Genomic DNA, 12,929 nt, shown 5'->3' with positions numbered 1-12,929 from the left:
ACTGGTTCAACCTCCTGTAGTACCTATCTTACTGCAGCTACTTACTGCAGCCTTTGGGTCTCATTCTGTGCAAAGTATCAGCACTGATTGCAGACCCTCCAATATTTCTCCAATGAAAAGAGGGACATCTTCTTCTTCTATTATTATTATAATAATAAATTATTATTATTATTATTATTATTATTATTATTATTATTATTATTATCTTTAGTGTTGTTGCTGCTCCTGTTGCACTGCTGCTGCTATCATTATAAATCCCCTGGCCATATGAGTGAGTTGCCCCAGCCACTCTGGGTGGCTTCCAACATATATAAAAACTGAATAAAATGTTTAAAAACTTCCCTATACAGATATCTTCAGATATATTCTAAGGACTCTATAGTTACTTATCTAATTGGCTCGGGGGTTGCCTAACTCCATACCTCCAAAATTTCTCCTGTGAAAACAGGGACATTCTAACGAAAAGTGGGGCATTCTGGGATGAAATCAGAAACTGAGACAGTTTCTGTAAGTACAGGACTGTCCTTGTAAAAAAAAGGAAAACATGGAGGGTCTGTGATGGTCAAGTTATAATGAGGGATGTTGAGAGACAATGGGCTATATGGCAACAGTTCACTTCCAAGAGGTTTGATCCAAGTAGGTCTTGCATGATATCTGGCATTGTGCAGACTATCACAAGGCAGTCAGGAGCCAGGGGAATGCCAATCAATGCTCATTTAGACTCTGCAAATTTTGGAAATTAATGAGGAAAAAAAGGTGGGTTTGTGGTTCTTTGTACTGGCTGATTCAGACAAATGGAAACACCTCTGGAACAGAAGCATTCTTGGAGAAGTCCAAAGAGAGCGGTTTATTGCATTGTGAGTTCATGTGACAAAATGTGCGCAGTATCCCTGCATATAATTCTTTCCTGCCATTTAAAATCTAATGCAGCATGGTGGAGAAGCAAGTAGTTGTTTTTGTTGTTGTTTTTTAAAAAACCCACAATTCTGGAATGCAGCTGCTATTGAAGTGCAAAAGGGATGTTAGAAATTGGGACCGAAGCACTAGCATCAGAACGGAAAAACTCATGCAATAAACCCCACCTCTGAATGCAGTTTGGCAGAAGTTTCCCAGAATTTCAGGAAGAAAATCTTTCCCTGGACTGAACATGGTACCTTGTGCAAACAAAGCATGTGATTTACCCTTGGGCTCCGATGGTATTGGACGAAGGGACAGGAAATTTTGTGTCAGAGAATGACCTTCATATTAAGTTATATTAGGTTCCAAGCTTAATCGAGGATTATTCCCACTTCCTCCAATAGTTTTCAATCCATTCCCCAACACAAATTGTTTAGTTAGGAATCCTCAACCCTCACTGAGATATCTTTTGGGGGATTTTTGGAGATTTCACTAGGAGGGAACCACAATCTTTCCTCACACAAATTTGTTTACTATAAATTATCCCACTGTTTGAACTGTTAAGTAGATAAAGGCAAGGTTAGATGAATTAAATTCCCATTTAAATCAAGGGTCATATATTAAAGCATAATTAACTTAATCCCATTAATTTTAAGGGGACCACAGTTCTAATAAAAAATTATGGATCCAAGCTAATGCTTTCAGAAATTAGTAGGTACAAGTCCCTACCTACTTTGGAACTCCCACAATATGTCAGTTCATTTTTATCACCGAAAGGGTCTTCTATCCCAAATTCTTTTAAAGGCACCCTTTACCTCTTTATTCCTCAAGCTGTATATGAGGGGGTTCAAAATGGGACCGATAACAGTATAGAAAAGGGAGAGAAATTTGTCAGTGTTTGGTGAGTAAGTGGAATTGGGCTTCAAATATGTAATACAAGCAGAACCATAGAAGAAGGTCACCACAATGAGATGTGAAGAGCAGGTGGAAAAGGTTTTCTTCCGACCTTCAGAGGATGAGATCTTCAAAATGGTGGTTATAATGCCAGCATAAGACATCAAGATCAGGATAAAAGGCAAAGTCCCAAAGATCATAGTCGCCACAAAGACTGCAATTTCAACCCTTGAGGTGTCCCCACAAGCCAATTTCAGCAAAGGAGGGATGTCACAAAAGAAGTGGTTAATCACATTGGAGCCACAATAGGAGAGAGTAAACATCATGGTGGTGTGACCAAAGGACATCAGAAACCCACTTAACCAAGATGCCACAGCTAAAGTAGTATAAACCTTTTGGCTCATCAGGACGTGGTAGTGTAAGGGCTTACATATGGCAACATATCGATCATAGGCCATTGCGGCCAAAAGGAAACATTCTGACCCACCAAGGAAGAATATAAAGTAGGTCTGCAGAGCACATCCGATGAATGAGATGGATTTATTTCCAGAAAGGAGGTTTGCCAGCATCTTAGGGACATTGACTGATGTGTAGCAGATCTCCAGAAAAGACAGGTTTCTTAGGAAGAAATACATGGGGGTGTGGAGGGCAGGGTCAGCCAATGTCAGAAGAATGATGAGAAGGTTTCCTGCCAGAGTGAGGATATAGAGTACCAGGAAAGTGGAGAATAATGCACTTTGCAGGTTGGGATCATCAGAAAGACCCAGGAGGATGAATTGAGCTGGTGTTGTACTGTTTTGTAGAATGTATTCTTTTCTGTTCTGCATCCTGGAAAGAGAACATAAAGAACTGATTACTGTAATTTAGGATATGATTGTTTGACTATACAAAATCTCTTTATATAGATTATATGTGGAACTCTGTTCAAGGACTGCCTAGCTGATCAGGGAATGATTCAAAGGCACATACTGCAGTGTTTAACTTGATTGGAATCAATAGGATTTAGCAGTGATCTTATAATAAAAATTCCAAATTATACCTATAGCTTCTGTGTCTTGTTCATATGGGGAAGAATTTTTTAATAATCATACAAAAGATTTCTCTGAAATTTCCATCTATATAGTCATTTCCATCTATATAATTTTCTTTATTAAACATAGCAAGTGCTAACCTTTGGTAGGATTGTTCCTAAATAACATTATTAAAAGGCATCAAACTTGAAAATTAAACATTGTCCAAAAATAATTTAGTATCATTCAAGAGAAAGAACTTACGAAGTGTGTTCCTTCAGAGTGAAACATGTCAAAGGCTTCAAAAGAAAACAATCTGGTACTTACTGAACACTGGAAGGTCACAGCCAGATCTCTGTTCCTGACGCCCTAGTTGCACTAGAGATTTCTCAGCCACAGTTATAGAACATAGTGATCTTAGGCTGCTTTCAGTGTATTTGACTCTTCACCATGTTTTATTCTGCCAGATTCTTCCCTCAGGGAGCTGTGCTCCAAGACAGATCACAATGAATAACTCACTGATCAGGCAGATGCATTTATGTAGCTATTCAGTTATGCATTGTGATATTTCTATTAAGATGACTTTAAAGCCCTTCATTCTTTGTTCTATGGGGCATATGGCTGTGCACACATAGAATTATAGAATTGTAGCGTTGGAAGGGACGTAAGGGTCATCTAGTCCAAACCCTTGCATGGGGTGAATGGGGTGGGGAGGGATAGTACCTCTGTTGGTACACACATGATTCTTCTGGGGTAGTTTGGTCCCCTTTGGTCCCCACCCTCCACTCAGCTGTCACCTGTGGCTCCCAGAAGCAGTCTTCTGGGACAACTCCTGCAGTTAAGTTGGTGCCAAATGTATTGGTGCTTTTTCTTGACCACATCAGTGAGGTTGAGAAGGGGGTCTTGTCATCTGGGCAACCCAGAACATCCATTCATTTCTGCCAATTTAGTGGTTTGATTGTCCTCTGAGACAGACTGATGCCAACAAATATACTGTAATGGGAAAACCCTTTCTTGGCCACATTGTATAACCTCCTGCAAACAAACAAGAATTAATGCTCAGTTCCCCATCATTTTCCAGGCACAAATCCGGGTTTTAAGTCTCTGTGTCCTTGGTTCACCGCCCCTCATGCCAGCGCTTTCCCCATGATAACCCACTATTCCAGGCAGAATCAGGGCAAATGTCAATTCGGGTTTTCTGAGGTTTGACATTCATTCCAATTCAACTTTAAAGAGTGTTGTTTCATGAGGAAGCTCTGGAGGAGGTGATGTGGAGGCATTCAGAAAAGAAGCTTTAAATTGCAGACAATTTCTGGAAAGCGTGGAGAAAAGATAAGTGTGGGTGACGCCTATCCTTGCCACAAACTTTGTACAAAGAAATCAGTATGAATGCTAAATAAACAGGTCATCGAGAACTGACCTTAATAGCAAGCTAGACCACTAAAATCCTTACTCCCCCCCCCAAGAGCGATATCTTTTGATTAGATAGATAGATAGATAGATGATAGATAAATAGATAGATGATAGATAGAGATAGATGATAGATAGATAGATAGATAGATAGATAGATAGATAGATAGATAGATAGATAGATAGATAGATGATAGATAGATGATAGATAGATGATAGATAGATAGATGATAGATGATAGATGATAGATGATAGATAGATAGATAGATAGATAGATGATAGATGATAGATGATAGATGATAGATGATAGATAGATAGATAGATAGATGATAGATAGATAGATAGATAGATAGATAGATAGATAGATATAGATAGATGATAGATAGATATAGACAGATGATAGATTTACATATTCTACTTTGGCAATTATAAGTCTTTGAAAGTGCTACTGGGGTGATTTTCCTGAATGATTAAGACCAGGCTTGGTTTCACCAATAAAAGTTGTAGTTACCACCATTTGGTATACAAAACAAAGTTCGTAAAATGTACAGTGAAAGGAGGGGTGGAGAAATTTTCCCTTCCTTCCACTGCTGTCAGTCTGGGTGTAGGTCAGCTATCCCAGAACTAGCAAGTAAGCTGCCCATCCCCCATCTGCTTAATATACTCTGCAGCCAAATGGGTGATTTCAGAGGATCCAAAGCAGGTAATGAGGAGGGGAGACACAGAGGGCACCTAGCCTTCCTGGATCTTCTCTGACCCCAATGTAGCTTTCTCTTCTTTGGCAGACTCCAATCTTATCACATGTAGCATGACTCCAAAATGTTGTAGACACATAAGGGAAAAATTCCCTTTGGATCTGGCAGCAATACACACAATAACTCACACAGTCATTTTTATGAAGTTTATTAAGAACTAAGCAGAAAGGAAGAGGACAAATGGTAGTTGAACAATAACAACAACAGAAATGAGCCCACAAGTTATCCCATGTCTTCCTATAATACTATCATAGAATTGTAGAGTTGGAAGGGACCCAGGTTCAACTGGTCAACTGGTTCAACCTCCTGCAGGAGCTATCTTACTGCAGCTATTTACAATCAGCCTTTGGGTCTAATTCTGTGGAAAGTAGCAGCATTGATTGCAGACCTTCCAACATGTCTCCAATGAAAACAAGGACACCCTGTTATTATTGTTATTGTTATTATCAATCCCCTGCCCATCTAACAGGCTTGCCCCTTCCACTCTGTGTGGCTTCAAACATATATAAAAACATAATAAAACATTAATCATTTAAATAAACCTTCCCTATTCAAGGTTGCCTTCAAAGGCTGTATAGTTACTTATCTCCTTGGCTCAGGGTTTGCCTAACTCCATACCTCCAAAAGTTCTCCAATGAAAATAGGGACATCCTAAGAAAAAGTGGGATATTCTGAGATTGAATCAAAAACTGAGACAGCTTCTGTAAATCCAGGGCTATCCCTGTAAAAAAGGGAAATGTGGAGGGTCTATGTGGAGGAGCAAGATGGCGGCGCAAGCACTTGCAGCGGCTCGGCACTCCGAAGACCGGTATTCAGTGATTTGTGTTTTATTTTTATTTGTGAACTTATTGCTGCTATGGACTGTGAATACTCAGGCACAAGTAATTTATAGTCGTCAAGAGCTCTTAAGTATCGGCAGAGGAGAAGGTTGCAGCCAGGAGGTCTCAACCTATAACATTCCAGCTGAGCTTATCAGAGAGCCTCCATATCTTGCACATTCTTGGGATACTCCCCTTGCTCTCCTTGCCAGAAAGAAAAGAAAACGGAGAGGGCGCAAGCAGAAGAGGGGTTGCAGGGCTGGACTACGAGTGAGGCTAGGTAAAAATCCCCACAAGCCTGCATTGCCAAGTCTCCTTGTATCAAATGTGAGATCCTTACCCAACAAGGTAGAGGAGTTGGAACTTATTACCTCTCGGCAGAAAAGTATCCGGGACTGCTGTGTTATGGTCCTTCTAGAGACGTGGCTGGATCCCTCCTTTCCACAGGGACTTCTGCAGCTAGAAGGACGCTCAGTAATTAGAGCGGATAGAACCGCCGAATCCGGGAAGAGCAGAGGAGGAGGAATTTGCGTTTATATAAATAACAACTGGAGCTCGGACATTAAACAAATGGACACGCATTGCTCTCCTGACTTGGAGTACCTAGTGGTGAAGTGCCGCCCTTTTTATTTGCCACGTGAGTTTAATGTTGTTATAATAACAGCGGTGTATATACCTCCCGATGCAAACACTACTACAGCTATGGGCCACCTGCTAACTGCTATTAGCAGACAGCAGCGGGCCCACCCGGATGGAGCATTTGTGGTTGCTGGTGATTTTAACCGAGCCGATTTAAGGACTGTGCTCCCTAAGTTCCACCAATATGTTGATTGTCCCACTAGGGGGGGAAATACCCTGGACCAAGTATATAGTAACATCATGCATGGATACAAGACCAAGCCCTTGCCCAATTTGGGGCAGTCAGACCACATATCTTTACTTATGATACCATCATATAGACCTCTCGTACGCAGAATTAGACCATCAACTAGAGAGATACGAGTGTGGCCAGTAGGTGCATCTGAGCAACTTCAAGATTGCTTTCGGAGCACCGAGTGGTCGCTTTTTGTGGAGAATAATGTGGACACATACGCTTCAACAGTACTGTTTTACGTTAAAAGCTGCATTGATGTTGTCACTACCACCAAACAAATACGGGTGTTCCCTAACAACAAGCCCTGGCTAAACAGGGATGTGTATCTTCTGTTAAAGGCAAGAAATGCTGCTTTTCACTCTGGTGATGCGCAACAGTATAGAGAAGCCAGAGCCAAATTGAAAAAGGGCATTAGGAACGCCAAAGCTATGTACTGCCGGAGGATCGAAAAACATTTTGAGAGCTCCGACCCTCGTCGAGTATGGCAAGGCCTGCGACAAATTACAGGGCAAAATATTAAAAACGAACTGGCTAGCAGCAGTGCGCACCTGGCTGATCAACTGAATCAATTTTTTAGTCGCTTTGAGGAGGGAACTGGAACTACCGTCACTACAGCATTGGCTACCAGCACATCATCAGAAACTACTACTGATAGACAACCATTTTTATTACAGACCTGTGACGTACAACGTGCCTTTCGGAGCATTAACATTAGGAAGGCAGCTGGACCGGATGGAATCATGGGACGGGTTATTAGGGACTGCGCTGCAGAATTAGCTGGTGTATTTACGGACATTTTTAACCTATCCCTGTTGCAGGGTTCTGTCCCTACCTGCCTGAAGACATCGATTATAGTGCCAGTTCCCAAGCAGTCAGTGGTGGTATCTCTCAATGACTATAGACCAATAGCCCTAACATCTGTTGTTATGAAATGTTTTGAGAGATTGGTGCTAGATCATATTAAGGCTGGTCTTCCATCCACTCTAGACCCGTTCCAGTTTGCATACAGAAGAAACAGATCTACTGATGATGCTATTTCCATCGCTGTCCATACTGTACTGAGTCATCTAGAACGACAGGGAACCTACGCAAGGCTGTTGTTTGTGGACTACAGTTCTGCCTTCAATACAATTCTGCCAGACAGGTTATTTCTTAAAATGACCAATTTGGGTATACATCAGAAGATCTGTCTGTGGGTAAGGAATTTCCTGACTGATAGGCCGCAGACAGTGAGAATGGGACCTTACTATTCTTCTACTCTAGTATTAAGCACAGGAGCCCCTCAGGGATGTGTGCTAAGCCCATTTCTCTATTCCCTGTACACATTTGATTGCACCCCACTGTATAAGTCCAACACAATCATCAAATTTGCGGATGATACAACAGTGGTGGGGCTCATTAGTGAGAACGATGAGACTGCTTATAGGAAAGAAGTACAGGGGTTAATTCAATGGTGTAAAGAAAACAATCTTATGCTTAACACCAAAAAAACCAAAGAACTCATAATTGACTTTAGGAGAAAGAAAAGTGTATTTTTACCATTGCACATAAATGGCGAGGAGGTGGAGAGGGTTGGTAGTTTTAAATACCTGGGCATTTATATCTCTGAGGACCTCTCATGGACTGCAAATATTAATATGGTTGTGAGGAAGGTGCAGGGGAGGTTGTATTTCCTGAGAATGCTCAGGGGACTGAATCTATCTCAGCACCTACTTCTGTCCTATTATCACAGTACCATCGAGAGTGTCTTAACCTATAGTATATTATCGTGGTATGGGAGCAGCTCTGAAACGGATAAAAAAGCTTTACAGAGAATAATTAAAATTGCCCAGAATTTTATTGGGCTCCAACTACCAACCCTGGATGAGATCTTCACGTCTCGCACTTTGAAGAAGTCACACAATATCCTGAGAGATCCCACCCATCCTGCTCACAACTTCTTTGAACTGTTGCCTTCGGGCAGAAGATATAGGACAATGAAAACACGAACCACACGCCTTCTGAATAGTTTCTATCCAAGAGCTCTGATTGCACTAAATAATGATCTCAGGGCCAGCTGCAAGGAATAGCAAGCAGGGAGTAGGAAGGAATGAGATAGGTTTTAGGTTATGTTATGCCTTTAATAGGTTATGTTATATTCTGGATTATGTTATGTTTTTATAGATTATGTCTGAATAGGATGAGAGTGATGGAGATACGTGCAAATGTGTATGTGAACCCGGTCTTTGGGTGGGTGTTTGATTTTCGTTGTTGTGTATACAGTGTATATACGGACAATGACAATAAATTTATCTATCTATCTATCTATCTATGATGGTCAAGTAATATGAGGGATGGTGAGAGACAATGGGCTATATGGCAACAGTTCAATTCCAAGAAGTTTGATCCAGGTAGGTCTTGAATTATATTGTCCAGACAATCACAAGGCAGTCAGTAACCAGGGAGACGTCAATCAATGCTAATTTAGTCTCTGCAAATTTTGGAAATCAATGCAGAAGAAAGGTGGATTTGGGGTTCTTTGTACTGGCTGAAATAGACAAATGAAAACACCTCTGGAACAGAAGCATGCTAGGAGAAGTCCAAAGAGAGGGAATTATTGCATTGTGAGTTAATGTGACAAAATGTGGGCAGTATCCCTGCATATAATTCTTTCCTGGCAGTTAAAATGTAGTTCAGCATTTTAGCAATTTTTTAAATAAAAAAAACCCACAGTTCTGGAATGCAGCTGCTATTGCAGTGCAAAAGCAATGTTAGAAATTGGGACAGAAGCACTAGCATTATAACCGTAAAAACTCATGCAATAAACCCCACCTCTGAATGCAGCTTGGCAGAAGTTCCCCAGAGTTTCAGGGGAAAAAATCTTTCCCAGCCCTGCCAGGACTGAACATGGGACCTTTTCCAAACAAAGCATGTGGGGGATGAAGGGACAGGAAATTTTCTGTCAGAGAATGACCTTCACATTAAGTTATATTAGGTTCCAAGCTTAATCAAGGATGATTCCTACTTCCCCCCATAGTTTTCCATCCATTCCCCAATACAGTGGTACCTTGGGTTAAGTACTTAATTCGTTCCGGAGGTCCGTACTTAACCTGAAACTGTTCTTAACCTGAAGCACCACTTTAGCTAATGGGACCTCCTGCTGCCGCCGCACCGCTAGAGCACGATTTCTTTTCTCATCCTGAAGCAAAGTTCTTAACCCGAGTTACTATTTCTGGGTTAGCGGAGTCTGTAACCTGAAGTGTATGTAACCTGAAGTGTATGTAACCCGAGGTACCACTGTACAAATTATTTAGGAGGAATCTTCAACCCTCGCTGAGATATCTTTTGCGGGATTTTTGGAGATTTCACTAGGAGGGAACCACAATCTTTCCTCACACAAATTTGTTTACTATAAATTATCCCACTGCTTAAGTTGTTAGGTAGATACACGCATGGTCAGATGAATTAAATTCCCATTTAAATCAAGGGTCATATATTAAAGCATAATTAACTTAATCCCATTAATTTTAAGGGGACCACAGGTCTACTAAATCATTCTGGATCCAAGCTAATGCTTTCAGAAATTAGTAGTGCAAGTCCCTACCTATTTTGGAACTCCCACAATATGTCAGTTCATTTTTATCACCCAAAAGGTCTTCTATCCCAAATTCTTTTAAAGGCACCCTTTACCTCTTTATTCCTCAAGCTGTATATGAGGGGGTTCAAAATGGGACCGATAACCGTATAGAAAAGGGAGAGAAATTTGTCAGTGTTTGGTGAGTAAGTGGAATTGGGCTTCAAATATGTAATACAAGCAGAACCATAGAACAAGGTCACCACAATGAGGTGTGAAGAGCAGGTGGAGAAGGTCTTCTTCCGACCTTCAGAGGACGAGATCTTCACAATGGTGGTTATAATGCCCGCATAAGACATCAAGATCAGGATAAAAGGAAAAGTCACAAAAATCATAGCCACCACAAAGACTGCAATTTCAACCCTTGAGGTGTCCCCACAAGCCAATTTCAGCAAAGGAGGGATGTCACAGACAAAGTGGTTTATCACATTTGAGCCACAGTAGGAGACAGTAAACACCATGCTTGTGTGACCAAAGGACATCAGAAACCCACTTAACCAAGATGCCACAGCTAAAGTAATATAAACTTTTTGGCTCATCAGGACGTGGTAGTGTAAGGGCTTACAAATGGCTACATATCGATCATAGGCCATTGAGGTCAAGAGGAAACATTCTGACCCACCAAGGAAGAAATCAAAGTAGGTCTGCAGAGCACATCCGATGAAGGAGATGGATTTATTTCCAGAATGGAGGTTTGACAGCATCTTAGGGACATTGACTGATGTGTAGCAGATCTCCAGAAAAGACAGGTTTCTTAGGAAGAAATACATGGGAGTGTGGAGGGCAGAGTCAACCAATGTCAGAAGAATGATGAGAAGGTTTCCTGTCAGAGTGATGATATAAAGTGCCAGGAAAGTGAAGAATAATGCACTTTGCAGGTTTGGATCATCAGAAAGACCCAGGAGGATGAATTGAGCTGGTGTTGTACTGTTTTGTAGAATGTGTTCTTTTCTGTTCTGCATCCTGGAAAAAGAACATACTTGAACATGAATTTAGGATATGATTGGTTCTACAAAATCTTTTTATATAGTGTATATATGGAACTCTGTTATAAGAGTGCCTAGCAGATCAGGGAATGATCCAAAGTCACATAGCATAGTTCTAAAACAGAAGTTACTCCGTTCTGTTTCTAGCATTGTCTTAATATTATACCTTCTATGCATTATATTTAAGCTTTCATGAACTCTTTGAAGAATGAGTGGAATATAAGTAGATGACATGTTTTTAACTACTGTTATCTCATGTAAATTTTATATTATAAATAGGTGATCTGGCTACATCAGTTTTCAGTGCTAGAATAGAATAAAGTATTTAACTGAAATCAATAGGATTTAAAAGTGATCTTATAATAAATTATGCCTATAGCTTCCATGTCTTCTTAATATGGGGAAGTTTTATTTTAATAATCATTGAACGATTTCACTGAAAACGCAATTCATATAATCATCATTTTCTTTATTAAAAATAGGATTTATAAGTGCCAACCTTTGGTAGGATTGTTCCTTAAGAAATGCATCAAACTTGAAAAATTATTGTCCAAGAAATAATTTAGTATCAATCATGAGGAGTGTACTAAGAATGAAACATGCCAAAGCCTTCAAAAGAAAATAATCTCGTACTTACGGAATACCTGGAAGGTCACACCCAGCTCTCTGCTCTTGACTCACCAGTGGCACTAGTGATTTTTCAGCCACACTGATAGAAGGCAGGGATCTTAGGCTGCTTGCAATGTAATTGCCTCTTCACCAGCCACAATGGCCATGTTTTATTCTCCCATATTCTTCCCTCTGGGAGCTGTGCTCCAAAACAGATCACAATGAATGACAGTTGGAGTGGCCACATGCGTTATTAAGGTTATTCATTGTGACAGTTCTTTTAAAATCCTTTGCTTGAAGGGACATACGATTGTACGGACATGCACAGGTCTCTATACACATTTGCTGGTTTGCTGCATGTCACCACTTTAGTGCATGATTTGTTTGCTTCAATCCTTTATCCACCTACCTGAACGTGAGCCTTTTTGATCTCAAGGGAATTTACTTCTGAGCAGAAATGTACTGAAGTGCACTGTTAGTGTTTCTTTTTCCCCCTTTGCTTAATATTGACTTATAATATTTGCTTTTAATTTTTGCATATCACATTGAGTGATTCATACAAACAAAATGGAAACCAGCAACAGCACTTGGATGTGAACCCATCCCATTGTTAGGAGTGTTTCTTTCCTGATATCACATAGCGATATTTTGTTTTTCTTATTTTCAGTTCCTTTGTCTATTTCCACCAAACTTCTAATGTGTCTAAACCATTTCGGAGTCATGCTATTAGTGTTTTAATTGGGGAATGATGAAGAAAAGAAAGCCACATTGGGCTCAGAGTACAGCCTGGAAGGTTAGGTCTTCCCCGCTCATTACCTACCTTGTGTCCTCCCTATCTTGGGAAAATCACCCCTATCTGGGGGCAGAGGGTGCTAAGCAGGTGTGGTGACAGCTTACTTGATAGCTCTGGCCTGACTGGCCTATCCAGACTGGCAGTTGTTGAAGGAAGGGAATTAAAGTTCTTCCCTGCTTCCATTGTACTTCTTACTGACTTTGCCTTATATATCACATTGGGCCAATGTGAAATCATTGGTGAAACCAAGCCTGGTCTAAGTCATTCATG

At 40.6% G+C, this 12,929-nt stretch overlaps 2 protein-coding genes across 2 annotated transcripts; both read right to left on the bottom strand.

The window, feature by feature from the left end:
- Positions 1–1,664: 1,664 nt before the first annotated feature.
- LOC144325356 (olfactory receptor 10A7-like) lies at positions 1,665–2,618 on the bottom strand. The gene has a single exon (XM_077918278.1). It carries the CDS (start codon positions 2,616–2,618, stop codon positions 1,665–1,667), a length of 954 nt encoding a protein of 317 aa, XP_077774404.1.
- Positions 2,619–10,279: 7,661 nt separating this feature from the next.
- Positions 10,280–11,233, bottom strand: LOC144325114 (olfactory receptor 10A7-like). The gene has a single exon (XM_077917228.1). The coding sequence runs from the start codon at positions 11,231–11,233 to the stop codon at positions 10,280–10,282; it is 954 nt and encodes a 317-aa protein (XP_077773354.1).
- Between the last annotated feature and the right edge of the window lie 1,696 nt (positions 11,234–12,929).

Source organism: Podarcis muralis, chromosome 13 (genome assembly GCF_964188315.1).
Source record: "Podarcis muralis chromosome 13, rPodMur119.hap1.1, whole genome shotgun sequence".
NCBI lineage: Eukaryota > Metazoa > Chordata > Lepidosauria > Squamata > Lacertidae > Podarcis > Podarcis muralis.
The sequence above is the reverse complement of the archived record's forward strand: the minus strand, read 5'-3'. Positions and strand labels throughout refer to the sequence as shown.